General features: G+C 45.2%; 1 protein-coding gene across 10 annotated transcripts; it reads left to right on the forward strand.

Moving 5' to 3' along the window:
• Positions 1-13,407: 13,407 nt before the first annotated feature.
• LOC125536945 (protein FAR1-RELATED SEQUENCE 1-like) lies at positions 13,408-16,547 on the forward strand. Of its 10 annotated transcripts, none has more exons than XM_048700237.2 (5): positions 13,408-14,030; positions 14,302-14,377; positions 14,976-15,346; positions 15,450-15,737; positions 15,829-16,547. In XM_048700237.2, exons 3-5 carry the CDS (start codon positions 15,218-15,220, stop codon positions 16,105-16,107), a joined length of 696 nt encoding a protein of 231 aa, XP_048556194.2. In that variant the 5' UTR covers positions 13,408-14,030; positions 14,302-14,377; positions 14,976-15,217; the 3' UTR covers positions 16,108-16,547. The 10 variants fall into 10 exon arrangements, with proteins under 10 accessions (XP_048556194.2, XP_048556195.2, XP_087402878.1 ...); XM_048700238.2 differs by having other exon boundaries at positions 14,980-15,346; XM_087546752.1 differs by having other exon boundaries at positions 14,302-14,337.
• The last annotated feature ends 59 nt before the right edge of the window (positions 16,548-16,606 follow it).

A 16,606-nucleotide genomic window follows, 5' to 3' on the forward strand; every position in this document is an offset into this window, starting at 1 on the left:
AAATAATTCGAGTGTCGTTAGCATGACTAGCCACGTTGTACTGGCCGGCCCACCGCCAACGCACCGGTAACAGCGCAGGGAACGGTCGGTCAGTTGGATTGGATCAAATACCCCCCAAAATTCTAAAACCTTGACCATATTTGTGGGCAAAAAATTATACTTTTCTGGAGAGCAGTGTTACTGGTATGGGCGGCATCTGAACATGTTATCTTGATGGTACGTCCAGCTATAGAGATTAGCGCTAGTGGGTCTGTGGCAGGAAATACGTGTGGAAGAAATTGATGTCGACCGGCGATATACGAGGATGAACAATGATGTACGCCAGCGCCCGGGCTCATTTTTTTGAAATGCACGTTACGCTTGATGAGCCGAGCCATGAATCGGGTCCGTTATGAGAACCTGACCCAAGGATCAGAAACGTAATCGCGCCGTCTGCTGCTGCGTAGCCGAGCCGAATTTACAGAATATTTTTTTCCTTGCCTTATCCAGCGGGCTGCTGCTGTTCCACACTCCATAGCCACTCCTTGTACAACTCTGTTGAATAATCCGAGACATTTCATCGATGTATTGAAGACCAAGCAATCACACGAGGCATGACACCGAGATTTGTTAACGAGGTTCACCGATATGGCTACATCCTTGGGGCATTGACTACGGGTGCTCCTTCCTATGACACCGTCACAATACCGCACCCCGACCGCCAGGGCGCCGGCACACGCCGCCGGCTCCCCCGCGTGCCCGTGCTATTATGTTGGCATAGGTTACATCGTGTGTCTACGCCCGCTATATATGTAAGGCCTAAGATACAAGTGTCCTACTTGGACACGACTCCTACTCTGTCTACACACCATACGACTTCAATTCCAACTGTAACCTAACTTGTACAATAATATTCGACACAACTTTAACAAACTCCACCTTGACGAATATTCTCCACCACCTTAAATTCATCTGTGTGTCAAACCTCCATGTACATTGAACTTGAGATACACCATGAGCACCGCTGCTACTCCCAGACTCCATGTGACTCCACCTGCAACTGTAGTCCCTTCTCATCTTCTTCACAATCAATATTTGAGCAAAATTAAGTTCCTCATTACTTTACGTTGTACTCCCAACTTCCGGAGAATTCGTTCAACGCTATCACACATCGATCATTAACCTGCGTGAAAGTGAACAACTCATATATTGGACGCCACACATAAGAGTTACCTGAACTCAACATCATCGCTCTTTCTTGACCGCTTGTCTGAAACTTGAAGGAATTGCACCGTCGCCCTGTGTCACTCTGAGTCAAATTCGCAGTTGTCTCACCCTTCTTCCGGATAGCCTCTGACATGTCCCACCGCTATAGCACTCCGCCTCCTTCTGTATTTGTCATCCGCACTTTGTCATGTGCACTGAACACCACAGAATATGCAGCCATGTACTCTCAACTTTTGACAATTTCATACCCTCCGCCACTTTCTCAGATTCTCCATGGTCAACTCTTGTCCATCAACCGACACCGATAGACCCAGTCATCAACTCGAATCTGGTACTCGTCAACACTGCTTGAGCACCACCCCGCACAATTTGTCTGACCATATGTCTAACCACCAGTGCCTTGGCCTGTCGCTGTGTCCCGTGCTTACCGCATGCCTCGCCGCTATTACCGCGTCGAGCCTCTGCTGTCCTGGCCGAGTCTCCCGGGTAGCTAGCCCCCACTGCCTCAACCCCCACTGCAGAGAACCACCGATCATCACCAACCGATGTTGAGTATCACGTCTCCATCATACCACTGGTACCCAGTCCAATGTTGGGGAACGCAGTAATTTCAAAAAAAATCCTACGCACACGCAAGATCATGCTGATGCATAGCAACGAGATGGGGAGTATGATCTACATACCTAGTAGATCGACAACGGAAGCGTTTGGTTGATGTAGTCGTACGTCTTCACGATCCGACCGATCAAGCACCGAAACTACGACACCTCCGAGTTCTAGCACACGTTCAGCTCGATGACGATCCCCGGACTCCGATCCAGCAAAGTGTCGGGGAAGAGTTCCGTCAGCACGACGGCGTGGTGACGATCTTGATGTACTACTGCAGCAGGGCTTCACCTAAACTCCGCTACAATATTATCGAGGACTATGGTGGAAGGGGCCACCGCACACGGCTAGGGAATAGATCACGTGGATCAACTTGTGTGTCTCTGGGGTGTCCCTGCCTCTGTATATAAAGGACTAAAGGGGGGAGGCTGGCCGGCCAAGGAGGGCGCGCCAGGAGAGTCCTACTCCCTCTGGGAGTAGGATTCCCCCCCCCCAATCCTAGTTGGAATAGGATTCGCGGAGGGGGAAAAGAGAGAGGGGGGCCGGCCACCTCTCCTTGTCCTAATAGGACTAGGGGAGGGGGGGAGGCGCGCGGCCCATCTTGGGTTGCCCCTTCTCTTTTCCACTAAGGCCCATATAGCTCCCGGGGGGTTCCGGTAATCTCCCGGTACTCCGGTAAAATCCCGATTTCACCCGGAACACTTCTGATATCCAAACATAGGCTTCCAATATATCAATCTTTATGTCTCGACCATTTCGAGACTCCTCGTCATGTCCGTGATCACATCCGGGACTCCGAACTATCTTCGGTACATCAAAATGCATAAACTCATAATATAACTGTCATCGTAACCTTAAGCGTGCGGACCCTACGGGTTCGAGAACAATGTAGACATGACCGAGACCCGTCTCCGGTCAATAACCAATAGCGGGACCTGGATGCCCATATTGGTTCCTACATATTCTACGAAGATCTTTATCGGTCAGACCGCATAACAACATACGTCGTTCCCTTTGTCATCGGTATGTTACTTGCCCGAGATTCGATCGTCGGTATTCCAATACCTAGTTCAATCTCGTTGTTGGCAAGTCTCTTTACTCGTTCTGTAATACATCATCCCGCAACTAACTCATTATTCGCAATGCTTGCAAGGCTTAGTGATGTGCATTTGTAGGATCGAAAGTATGTCTAGAGGGGGGTGATTAGACTACTTGACCAAATAAAAGCTTAACCTTTTCCCAATTTTAGTTCTTGGCAGATTTTAGCTATTTTAGGACAAGTCAAGCAATCACCACATAATTCAAGCAAGCATGCAAAGAGTATATTGGCAGCGGAAAGTAAAGCATGCAACTTGCAAGAATGTAAAGGGAAGGGTTTGGAGAAATCAAACGCAATATGAGACACGGATGTTTTTCCCGTGGTTCGGATAGGTGGTGCTATCCTACATCCACGTTGATGGAGACTTTAACCCACAAAGGGTAACGGTTGCGCGAGTCCACACAGGGCTCCACCCACAAAGGGTAATGGTTGCGCAAGTCCACACAGGGCTCCACCCACGAAGGGTCCACGAAGAAGCAACCACCCACAAAGGGTCCATGAAGAAGCAACCTTGTCTATCCCACCATGGCCATCGCCCACACAGGACTTGCCTCATTAGCGGTAGATCTTCACGAAGTAGGCGATCTCCTTGCCCTTACAAACTCCTTGGTTCAACTCCACAATCTTGTCGAAGGCTCCCAAGTGACACCTAGCCAATCTAGGAGACACCACTCTCCAAGAAGTAACAAATGGTGTGTAGGTAATGAACTCCTTGCTCTTGTGCTTCAAATGATAGTCTCCCCAACACTCAACTCTCTCTCATAGGATGTGGATTTGGTGGAAAGAAGATTTGAGTGGAAAGCAACTTGGGAAGGCTAGAGATCAAGATTCATATGGTAGGAATGGAATGTCTTGGTCTCAACACATGAGTAGGTGGTTCTCTCTCAGAACATATGAGTTGGAATGGTGTATGCGTTCTGATAGCTCTCTCTCTTCGAATGAAGAGGAGGTGTAGGGGTATATATAGCCTCCACACAAAATCCAACCGTTACACACAGTTTTCCAATCTCGGTGGGACCGAATCAACAAACTCGGTCGGACCGAAAATGTAAACCTAGTGACCGTTAGAGATTTTCGGTGGGACTGACATGCAACTCGGTAGGACCGATATGGTTAGGGTTTGGGCATAACGTAATCTCGGTGAGACCGATTACACAAACTCGGTGAGACCGAATTTGGTAATTCGTTAACCAGAGAGTTGGTCAGGCAAACTCGGTGGGACCGATTTGCTCTTTCGGTGAGACCGAAATGTTACAAAGGGGAAACACTGAATTTACATTGCAATCTCGGTGGGACCGATTCGCTCTTTCGGTGAGACCGAAAAGTTACGAAAGGGAAACAGAGAGTTTGCAATCCCATCTCGGTGAGACCGAGATCCCTATTGGTAGAACCGAATTGCTAGGGTTTGACAGTGGCTAATGACAAGTGAAACTCGGTGGCGCCGGATAGGAAGAATCGGTAGGACCGAGTTTGGCTTAGGGTTTAGGTCAAATGTGGATATGGGAAAGTAGTTGAGGGTTTTTGGAGCATATCACTAAGCACATGAAGCAAGAGGCTCATTAAGCAACACCTCATCCCTCCTTGATAGTATTGGCTTTTCCTAAAGACTCAATGTGATCTTGGATCACTAAAATATAAAATGAAGAGTCTTGAGCTTTTGACCTTGAGTCAATCCTTTTTCCTTAGCATTTTGAGGGTTCCACTTTCACATCCATGCCATGCCAATCATTGAGCTTTCCTGAAATAATCATCTTGGAATAGTATTAGCTCAATGAGTTATATGTTGTTATGAATTACCAAAACCACGTAGGGATAGTTGCACTTTCAGCATTACCGAGAGGGCCCAGAGATACCTCTCTGACAATCGGAGTGACAAAACCTAATCTCGAAATACGCCAACCCAACATGTACCTTTGGAGACACCCGTAGTACTCCTTTATAATCACCCAGTTACGTTGTGACGTTTGGTAGCACCCAAAGTGTTCCTCCGATAAACGGGAGTTGCATAATCTCATAGTTATAGGAACATGTATAAGTCATGAAGAAAGCAATAGCAACATACTAAACGATCGGGTGCTAAGTTAATGGAATGGGTCATGTCAATCAGATCATTCACTTAATGATGTGATCCCGTTAATCAAATAACAACTCATTGTTCATGGTTAGGAAATATAACCATCTTTGATTAACGAGCTAGTCAAGTAGAGGCATACTAGTGACACTCTGTTTGTCTATGTATTCACACATGTATTATGTTTCCGGTTAATACAATTCCAGCATGAATAATAAACATTTATTATGATATAAGGAAATAAATAATAACTTTATTATTGCCTCTAGGGCATATTTCCTTCAGTCTCCCACTTGCACTAGAGTCAATAATCTAGTTCACATCGCCATGTGATTTAACAGCAATAGTTCACATCACCATGTGATTAACACCCATAGTTCACATCGATATGTGATAAACACCCAAAGGGTTTACTAAGGTGTGATCATGTTTTGCTTGTGAGATACTTTTAGTCAACGGGACTGTCACATTCAGATTCGTAAGTATTTTGCGAATTTCTATGTCAACAATGCTCTGCACGGAGCTACTCTAGCTTATTGCTCCCACTTTCAATATGTATCTAGATCGAGACTTAGAGTCATCCAGATCTGTGTCAAAACTTGCATCGACGTAACCTTTTACGACGAACCTTTTTGTCACCTCCATAATTGAGAAATATTTCCTTATTCCACTAAGGATAATTTTAACCGCTGTCCAGTGATCTACTCTTAGATCACTATTGTACTCCCTTGCTTAACACAGTGTAGGGTATACAATAGATCTGGTACACAGTATGGCATACTTTATAGAACCTATGGCTGAGGCATAGGGAATGACTTTCATTCTCTTTCTATCTTCTGCCGTGGTCGGGCTTTGAGTCTTACTCAACTTCACACCTTGTAACACAGGCAAGAAACTTTTTCTTTGACTGTCCCATTTTGAACTACTTCAAAATCTTGTCAAGGTATGTACTCATTGAAAATCTTATCAAGCGTCTTGATCTATCTCTATAGATCTTGATACTCAACATGTAAGCAGTTTTACCGAGGTCTTTCTTTGAAAAACTCCTTTCAAACACTCCTTTATGCTTTGCAGAATAATTCTACATTATTTTCGATCAACAATATGTCATTCACATATACTTATCAGAAATGTTGTAGTGCTCCCACTCACTTTCTTGTAAATACAGGCTTCACCGCAAGTCTGTATAAAACTTATATGCTTTGATCAACTTATCAAAGCGTATATTCCAACTCCGAGATGCTTGCACCAGTCCATAGATGGATCGTTGGAGCATGCATATTTTGTTAGCACCTTTAGGATTGACAAAACCTTCTGGTTGTATCATATACAACTCTTCTTTAATAAATCTATTAAGGAATGCAGTTTTGTTTATCCATTTGCCAGATTTCATAAAATGCGGCAATTGCTAACATGATTCGGACAGACTTAAGCATAGATACGAGTGAGAAATTCTCATCGTAGTCAACACCTTGAACTTGTCGAAAACCTTTTTGCGACAATTCTAGCTTTGTAGATAGTAACACTACTATCAGCGTCCGTCTTCCTCTTGAAGATCCATTTATTCTCAATTGCTTGCCGATCATCGGGCAAGTCAACCAAAGTCCATACTTTGTTCTCATACATGGATCCCATCTCAGATTTCATGGGCTCAAGCCATTTTGCGGAATCTGGGCTCACCATCGCTTCTTCATAGTTCGTAGGTTCGTCATGGTCAAGTTGCATGACCTCCAGAACAGGATTACCGTACCACTCTGGTGCGGATCTCACTCTGGTTTATCTACGAGATTCGGTAGTAACTTGATCTGAAGTTACATGATCATCATCATTAGCTTCCTCACTAATTGGTGTAGTAGTCACAGAAACAGATTTCTGTGATGAACTACTTTCCAATAAGGGAGAAGGTACAATTACCTTATCAAGTTCTACTTTCCTCCCACTCACTTCTTTCGAGAGAAACTCCTTCTCTAGAAAAACTCCGAATTTAGCAACAAAAGTCTTGCCTTTGGATTTGTGATAGAAGGTGTACCCAACAGTCTCCTTTGGGTATCCTATGAAGACATATTTCTCTAATTTGGGTTTGAGCTTATTAGGATGAAACCTTTTCATATAAGCATCACAACCCCAAACTTTAAAAAACGACAACTTTGGTTTCTTACCAAACCACAGTTCAGATTGTGTCGTCTCAACGGACTTAGATGGTGCCCTATTTAACGTGAGTGCAGCTGTCTCTAATGCATAACCCCAAAACGATAGTGGTAGATCGGTAAGAGACATCATAGATCGCACCATATCTAATAAAGTACGGTTATGACATTCGGACACACCATTATGCTGTGGTGTTCCAGGTGGCATGAGTTTGTGAAACTATTCCACATTGTTTTAATTGAAGACCAAACTCATAACTCAAATATTTTACTTCTGCGATCATATCATAGAAACTTTCATTTTTGTTACGATGATTCTCCACTTCACTCTGAAATTCTTTGAACTTTTCAAATGTTTCAGACCTTTGTTTCATCAAGTAGATATACTCATATCTGCTCAAATCATCTGTGAAGATCAGAAAATAATGATACCTATCGCGAGCCTTAATATTCATCGGACCACATACATCAGTATGTATGACTTCCAACAAATCTGTTGCTCGCTCCATTGTTCCGAAGAACAGAGTCTTAGTCATCTTGCCCATGAGGCATGGTTCGCAAGCATCAACTGATTCATAATCAAGTGATTCCAAAAGCCCATCAGCATGGAGTTTCTTCATGCGCTTTACACCAATATGACCTAAACGACAGTGCTACAAATAAGTTGCACTATCATTATTAACTTTGCATCTTTTGGTTTCAATATTATGATTATGTGTATCACTACGATCGAGATCCAACGAACTATTTTCATTGGGTGTGTAACCATATAAGGTTTTATTCATGTAAACAGAACAACAATTTATTCTCTTACTTAAATGAATAACCGTATTACAATAAACATGATCAAATCATATTCATGCTCAACGTAAACACCAAATAACACTTATTTAGGTTCAACACTAATCCCGAATTTATAGGGAGTGTGCGATGATGATCATATCAATCTTGGAACCACTTCCAGCACACATCGTCACTTCACCCTTAACTAGTCTCTGTTTATTCTGCAACTCCCGTTTCGAGTTACTAATCTTAGCAACTGAACTAGTATCAAATACTGAGGGGTTGCTATAAACACTAGTAAAGTACACATCAATAACATGTATATCAAATATACTTATGTTCACTTTGCCATCCTTCTTATCTGCCAATCACTTGGGGTAGTTCCGCTTCCAGTGACCAGTACCTTTGCAGTAGAAGCACTTAGTCTCAGGCTTAGGATCAGACTTGGGCTTCTTCACTTGAGCAGCAACTTGCTTGCTATTCTTTTTGAAGTTCCCCTTCTTCCCTCGGTCCTTTTTCTTGAAACTAGTAGTCTTGTCTACCATCAACACTTGATGTTTTTCTTGATTTCTACCTTCATCAATTTCCGCATTACGAAGAGCTTGGGAATCGTTTCCGTTATCCCTTGCATATCATAGTTCATCACGAAGTTCTACTAACTTGGTGATGGTGACTAGAGAATTCTGTCAATCACTATCTTATCTGGAAGATTAACTCCCACTTGATTCAAGCGATTGTTGTACTCAGACAATCTGAGCACATGCTCACTAGTTGAGCGATTCTCCTCCATCTTTTAGCTATAGAACTTGTTGGAGACTTCATATCTCTCAACTCGGGTATTTGCTTGAAATATTAACTTCAACTCCTGGAACATCTCATATGCTTCATGACGTTCAAAACGTCTTTGAAGTCCTGATTCTAAGCCATTAAGCATGGTGCACTTAAACTATCAAGTAGTCATCATATTGAGCTAGCCAAACATTCATAACGTCTGCGTCTGCTCCTGTAATAGGTCCGTCACCTAGCGGTGCATCAAGGACATAATTCTTCTGTGCAGCAATGAGGATAAACCTCAGATCACGGATTCAATCCGCATCATTGCTACCAACATCTTTCAACACAATTTTTCTCTAGGAACATATCAAAATAAACACAGGGAAACAACAACGCGAGCTATTGATCTACAACATAATTTGCAAAATACTACCAGGACTAAGTTCATGATAAATTTAAGTTCAATTAATCATATTACTTAAGAACTCCCACTTAGATAGACATCCCTCTAATCCTCTAAGTGATCACGTGATCCAAATCAACTAAACCATGTCCGATCATCACGTGAGATGGAGTAGTTTCATTGGTGAACATCATTATGTTGATCATATCTACTATATGATTCACGCTCGACCTTTCGGTCTCCGTGTTCCGAGGCCATATCTGTATATGCTTGGCTCGTCAAGTATAACCTGAGTATTCCGCGTGTGCAACTGTTTTGCACCCGTTGTATTTGAACGTAGAACCTATCACACTTGATCATTACGTGGTGTCTCAGCACGAAGAACTTTCGCAACGGTGCATACTCAGGGAGAACACTACTTGATAATTTAGTGAGAGATCATCTTATAATGCTACCGTCAATCAAAGCAAGATAAGATGCATAAAGGATAAACATCACATGCAATCAATATAAGTGATATGATATGGCCATCATCATCTTGTGCTTGTGATCTCCATCTCCGAAGCACCGTCGTGATCACCATCGTCACCGGTGTGACACCTTGATCTCCATCGTAGCATCATTGTCGCCTCGCCAAGCTTGTGCTTCCATGACTATCGCTACCGTTTAGTGATAAAGTAAAGCATTACATCGCAATTTCATTTCATACAATAAAGCGACAACCATATGGCTCCTGCCAGTTGCCGATAACTTGGTTACAAAACATGATCATCTCATACAATAAAATTCGGCATCATGTCTTGACCATATCACATCACAACATGCCCTACAAAAATAAGTTAGACGTCCTCTACTTTGTTGTTGCAAGTTTTACGTGGCTGCTACGGGCTTAAGTAAGAACCAATCTCACCTACGCATCAAAACCACAATGATAGTTTGTCAATTTGACTCCGTTTTAACCTTCGCAAGGACCGGGCGTAGCCACACTCGGTTCAACTAAAGTTGGAGAGACTGTCACCCGCAAGCCACCTATGTGCAAAGCACGTCGGGAGAACCGGTCTCGCGTAAGCGTACGCGTAATGTCGGTCCGGGTCGTCTCGTCCAACAATACCGCCGAACCAAAGTATGACATGCTGGTAGGTAGTATGACTTATATCGCCAACAACTCACTTGTGTTCTACTCGTGCATATAACATCAACATATAAAACCTAGGCTCTGATGCCACTGTTGGGGAACGCAGTAATTTCAAAAAAATTCCTACGCACACGCAAGATCATGGTGATGCATAGCAACGAGAGGGGGAGTATGATCTACATACCTAGTAGATCGACAACGGAAGCGTTTGGTTAATGTAGTCGTACGTCTTCACGATCCGACCGATCAAGCACCAAAACTACGGCACCTCCGAGTTCTAGCACACGTTCAGCTCGATGACGATCCCCGGACTCCGATCCAGCAAAGTGTCGGGGAAGAGTTCCATCAGCACGACGGCGTGGTGACGATCTTGATGTACTACTGCAGCAGGGCTTCACCTAAACTCCGCTACAATATTATCGAGGACTATGATGGAAGGGGCCACCGCACACGGCTAAGGAATAGATCACGTGGATCAACTTGTGTGTCTCTGGGGTGTCCCTGCCTCTGTATATAAAGGACTAAAGGGGGGGAGGCTGGCCGGCCAAGGAGGGAGCGCCAGGAGAGTCCTACTCCCTCTGAGAGTAGGATTCCCTCCCCCCCAATCCTAGTTGGAATAGGATTCGCGGAGGGGGAAAAGAGAGAGGGGGGCCGGCCACCTCTCCTTGTCCTAATAGGACTAGGGGAGGGGGGGGGGGGAGGCGCGCGGCCCATCTTGGGCTGCCCCTTCTCTTTTACACTAAGGCCCACTAAGGCCCATATAGCTCCCGAGGGGTTCCGGTAATCTCCCGGTACTCCGGTAAAATCCCGATTTCACCCGGAACACTTCCGATATCCAAACATAGGCTTCCAATATATCAATCTTTATGTCTTGACCATTTCGAGACTCCTCGTCATGTCCGTGATCACATCCGGGACTCCGAACTATCTTCGGTACATCAAAATGCATAAACTCATAATATAACTGTCATCGTAACCTTAAGCGTGCGGACCCTACGGGTTCGAGAACAATGTAGACATGACCGAGACCCGTCTCTGGTCAATAACCAATAGCGGGACCTGGATGCCCATATTGGTTCCTACATATTCTACGAAGATCTTTATCGGTCAGACCGCATAACAACATACGTCGTTCCCTTTGTCATCGGTATGTTACTTGCCCGAGATTCGATCGTCGGTATTCCAATACCTAGTTCAATCTCGTTGTTGGCAAGTCTCTTTACTCGTTCTGTAATACATCATCCCGCAACTAACTCATTAGTCGCAATGCTTGCATGGCTTAGTGATGTGCATTACCGAGAGGGCCCAGAGATACCTCTCCGACAATCGGAGTGACAAAACCTAATCTCGAAATACGCCAACCCAACATGTACCTTTGGAGACACCTGTAGTACTCCTTTATAATCACCCAGTTACGTTGTGACGTTTGGTAGCACCCAAAGTGTTCCTCCGGTAAACGGGAGTTGCATAATCTCATAGTTATAGGAACATGTATAAGTCATGAAGAAAGCAATAGCAACATACTAAACGATCGGGTGCTAAGCTAATGGAATGGGTCATGTCAATCAGATCATTCACTTAATGATGTGATCCCGTTAATCAAATAACAACTCATTGTTCATGGTTAGGAAACATAACCATCTTTGATTAACGAGCTAGTCAAGTAGAGGCATACTAGTGACATTCTGTTTGTCTATGTATTCACACATGTATTATGTTTCCGGTTAATACAATTCCAGCATGAATAATAAACATTTATCATGATATAAGGAAACAAATAATAACTTTATTATTGCCTCTAGGGCATATTTCCTTCATCCAATCCACGTGTCTCTCGCTATCTCACTGAAATAGGCTTCGACTCTCTGTCGACTTACGCCGTAGCCCCTCCATCAGCACAGAGTGAAGTCTTCCACCAAACCTCAGCTCCACCTTCAACATGACTCCATGTAGTTGCACCATGCTACCCCGCGCCCTGTCGACTTCAAGCTCCCTCATGTGTGCACCATCTTGAATCAACCCCGCGCCATAGTCTGTTGAAGCCGCACAAGCCCTCAGGCCCACACAACGTGTTTCCATGCCCCAGAAGCCAGCCACCATCAGCATCACGCTCCTATGTCGTCGTCGCTGAAATCACCGCTGTCTTCTGCTTTGACCAACATCCATGTCGATCCATCAGACTGTCCAGTCCGACCCAGCCAAAATTATCCAACTGCAACCATGCTCCACCCTGCGCCGTGTCCATCCGCACTGCGTGCATTGCTTGACGCCCTGTGTTTACATGATCCTGTCACGACACGCTCCAGACTCCTCCGAGCCATATACACACGTCGCCAATCTTGCCACGCGCATAACAGTCCCTCACGCCACCATCCCCGTACACAACCCGTGTACAAAGAAATAAAGCCAAACTCTGCCATGTAAACCATCCCGTTGCACCTAGCCATGAAGACTCCAAAGTCCACCACGTGCTCATGTAGGCTGTAGAACCATTGGCCTTCCCTATCTCTTTCTTCCGATGGTTAGTATCAATCTGTTACGTAGCTTCCTTTTCTTTCTCCAAACAAATCTCACGTAGCCCTCTTGACCATGCCTTGGCTTCCTGTGCGTTCCAGCACCTTAGACGTCCCATCAAGCTCGCTTGCAAGCCACAAGTCTAGGCCTCACGCGCCAGCTTGTTCCACGCGCCAAAGAACATTGGCCGCCACTGCCCTACGCCTTGGGGCGTGATTCCGTTCCATGCTTGGGCCTCTAGCCAGGCCGCATGCCCTGCAATACGCGTATTGCTCGCTCGATGGCCACACATCTCCTGCTGACACACGTTCCGAAGCCGCCGTTGCCGCTGCACGTATCTGATACCCTCGATCGGATCTCCTGCCTTGCAATTCCGCACTGCCGTCGCCACACGTCTGCTGCATCCACTAATGCGCTGTAGCCATCTCTTCCGATCTGACCAGCCGCGCCACCCGCGACTTCGATCCTGCTAAGAACCGTTGTAGCTCAGATTGCTATTCTGCCGCCTCCGATTCTGTTGATGCCCACGAACACCGTTTCGTGACGAACGAAATCAACTCACGGTTCGGCCTCCTCTAGATCACCAGTCATAACTTTAAATCAAACCTTACTCTGATACCACTTGTTGAATAATCCGAGGCACTCCGTCGATCTATCGAGGACCAAGCAATCACACGAGGCACGACACCGAGATTTGTTAACGAGGTTCACCGATATGGCTACATCCCCGGGGCATGACTACGGACGCTCCTCCCCATGACACCGTCACAATACGGCACCCGGCCGCCGGGCGCCGGCACAATCCGTCGGCAGCCTGAGTCGTAGACACACGCGGTGAGGATTCCGACGAGGACGAGGTGAGGTCCGCCGCTCGGCACCGTAGCTGGCGGCCAGACGGGAGCTGTCGCGGCTAGCGCTGCCCGCCAGGGGCCGTGACCCATCGCAGCTAGCGCCCCCCGCGTCCGGCGTGCTGCGCCGCGTGGGGCAGTGGCCTTGAGCCCTTGACTGGAGGCAAGATGGGGTCCGTGCAAGCTAGCTTCGCCCGCTTCAGCCGCGCTGCGCCACGCGGGGCTGTATCCTTGGCCGGTGGGTAAGACGGGGGCCGTCGCGGCTAGCTCCGCCCGCCTCGGGCGCGTCCAAGGCTGTGGCCGACCCGCTCCCTCGTAGAAGGTGGAACCACAGCGCGTACACCCAGTCGGCGGGCGCGGCCGTGGCTGGTGGCGAGATGCAGCGGGGGGTTGTTGGGTCACACTTGAAGAAGGCGTGAGCTCGATGCATCTCAACAGGCAAAGGTGATTCTAGTTGCTTGCTTCTATCTACTCCGTACTAGCTAACCAGCTCTCACTTATCCATGTATTGACATATGCACGTACTGAAATTGGAAGTATACGAGCTATCCAGCTTCATCTATACATCTTCTCTGCTTTTTAATCACACAAGTGTAGGTGAAATCACAAATTGGCGAAAAATCCTTTCAAATTTAGTGCCCAAGTCCACATTTAACTGGAAAGCTAAACCGTGAAAAACTTACCAGCAACTAATCAATATCTTTCTTGACGGCAGAACAGTTCCACATCTAACATCAAAAGGAATAGTAAGGTGAATTACTACATCTCAAAGGGAACTATTACATCTGAAGGTAATTGTTTTGTAGAGCAATCCTCAGAAGCAAAGTTTATATAGAGGTATTCAAAAGTGTTTCTCTTGTAGTCTTTTGCATGACTTGATTGGCTATCCAAGTCCTGAAAAAAGAAAGGAACGATTTTGTATGAGAAATAAACTTGAATTTGAGAGTATGACTTGTAAGTGAAACAATACCTTAGCAGGCAGCTGGTCATTTTTATTTGTTGGCCATCCTGAGCCCGGTAACACAACAGAAGTACAGAACTCTACATTGTTAATCCAAAAGTTAATGCAAGTGAATGACCCGCACATGCTCGTCTTAATTTTAAACGATTAATCTCTATCATTAGAGTTGGCAAAAGGATTAATCTCTATCATTAATCTCATGCAGTAAAATTTAAAATAAACTTAAGTGCTATTCTGTTAGTGGTGAACTTTGATTCCAAGTAAGATTGAGCTGGTGTCTCGTTATTAAATCAACTCATATGCTGATGTATAATATCTCCCTCTTTTATTAATTTTTCCATGACTAATCTGCCATATACTGATGAATAAGCAGCAAATAAATGCAGATGATTCAGAGTTTCCAACTTTAAGCATATTTGTTTATCTAGACAGGAACAGGGTAATGATATAGCTAGCACTGAAGGAAATAAATTATAGTGGAATGCTGAAGGATTAATTTGCATGTCCATGTTCTTAAGAAAGCAAAAGAGAATCTTGGCTCACTATACACCAACAAGAGCGAGTTTAGGGCTAAATTTCACAAAGCGGTGAATCACATGACCAGTGTTGAAGGATTTGAGGCTGCCTGGGTATACTTGTTCAAAAATACAATTTGAAGTCCCACAATTACATGACAAACCAGTTCGAGATACGTCGCAAATGGGCATCAAGCCCAATGCATGTGTTCGCCCGTCAGTACATGAGGCTACAATTCGACCGGGAATCAGATGAAAGCTACCAAGAAAACAGGACAAGGATTGTAAGCCGAATTTATGTACATTGTCTTTCATATTTGTTGCTCTGGTTTTTGTATATATCAGCCAACAGAATTAACAAATTATCTCTTTTTTGGTGCTACTCAGAGTAGTGCTGTGATGAGGACAAACGTTGCTATCGAAAGGCACGTGAGTAAAGTTTACACAAGAAAGATGTTTGAACAATTTGGTGAGAATCTGTTTGAAGGTGGATCATACCATGTCGAGGAGATTGAAAAGAAAAAGAAAAATATCGCAAGGCACAACGATGCCTTAAAACGAGAGAAGTGGAGTAAGGTCGAATACGAGGTGACCATATCAGATGAAGCTGGCTGGTTTGAATCTGAATGCGGGCAGTTTGCCCACATGGGAATGCTTTGCTGCCATGCTTTGAAGGTTACTTTCTGACACGACATTATGCAGGGGCTGTTCTATCTATTGTTTGCTATCACCCGTGGTGCTTAGCGATTTTTGCTCGTGTGCGCAGGTGATTAACCACGTTGGTGTACCGGAGATACCCAAGCGGCACATCCTAAAAAGGTGGACGAAAGATGCTAGAGACATCTTGCCACAACACATAGCTCACTTTCAAAAGGATCAGGCTGCGAATCAATCTTTTACCTGTCGGAGCTCAACTCTGTACCTGCACGCCATGGAATTGTTGAGGATTGGAGACTCATCAATCTCTGTCTACGAGCTTGTATTTGGGAGGATCAAAGACTTAATCGTAGAGGTATCTCCGCTGGCGGAAAAGACGATGGTCTAGGAATTGAGGATAGGATAGCTGCTGAATCAAGTCGAAAGAACAATAGCTCAGTAGGGGCAATCATAAACATTGATGCACATATGGGTGACAATGAGAACAGCATGACCGCGTTTGGCAATTGGGATGCCCTCGCTGGTTTGTCTGCTCCAAGCAAGAAGCGTGGTGTTGGCCGGCCGTGCTCGAGCAGAGAGAAAGTGTCATACGAAGGCTTGAGTAAGCGCACAAGGTTGTGCAGTATATGCAAGCTCCCAGGGCATAAGAGGACAATCTGCCTGTGCCGAAACAACCTCGCAAGCCTGTTACGTGCAAGAACTGTTGTACGACGGGACAACGTCGCACCTCTGTAAGAGGCCGCTTGTGCCCAACGCCTAGGACTTTTTTCAGACCATGTGTAAAACTATAATAATCGAGGATTTTCTAGAGCGTGACTTGTGTCTGAACTTCCTCGCTTGTTCCTCCTGATTGTAAATAGTTGTTTCCAGATAAAGCTGTGGTGTCT

This window comes from Triticum urartu, chromosome 3A, assembly GCF_056163025.1.
Source record: "Triticum urartu cultivar PI428250 chromosome 3A, HENAU_Tu73, whole genome shotgun sequence".
In the NCBI taxonomy this organism is placed as follows: domain Eukaryota; kingdom Viridiplantae; phylum Streptophyta; class Magnoliopsida; order Poales; family Poaceae; genus Triticum; species Triticum urartu.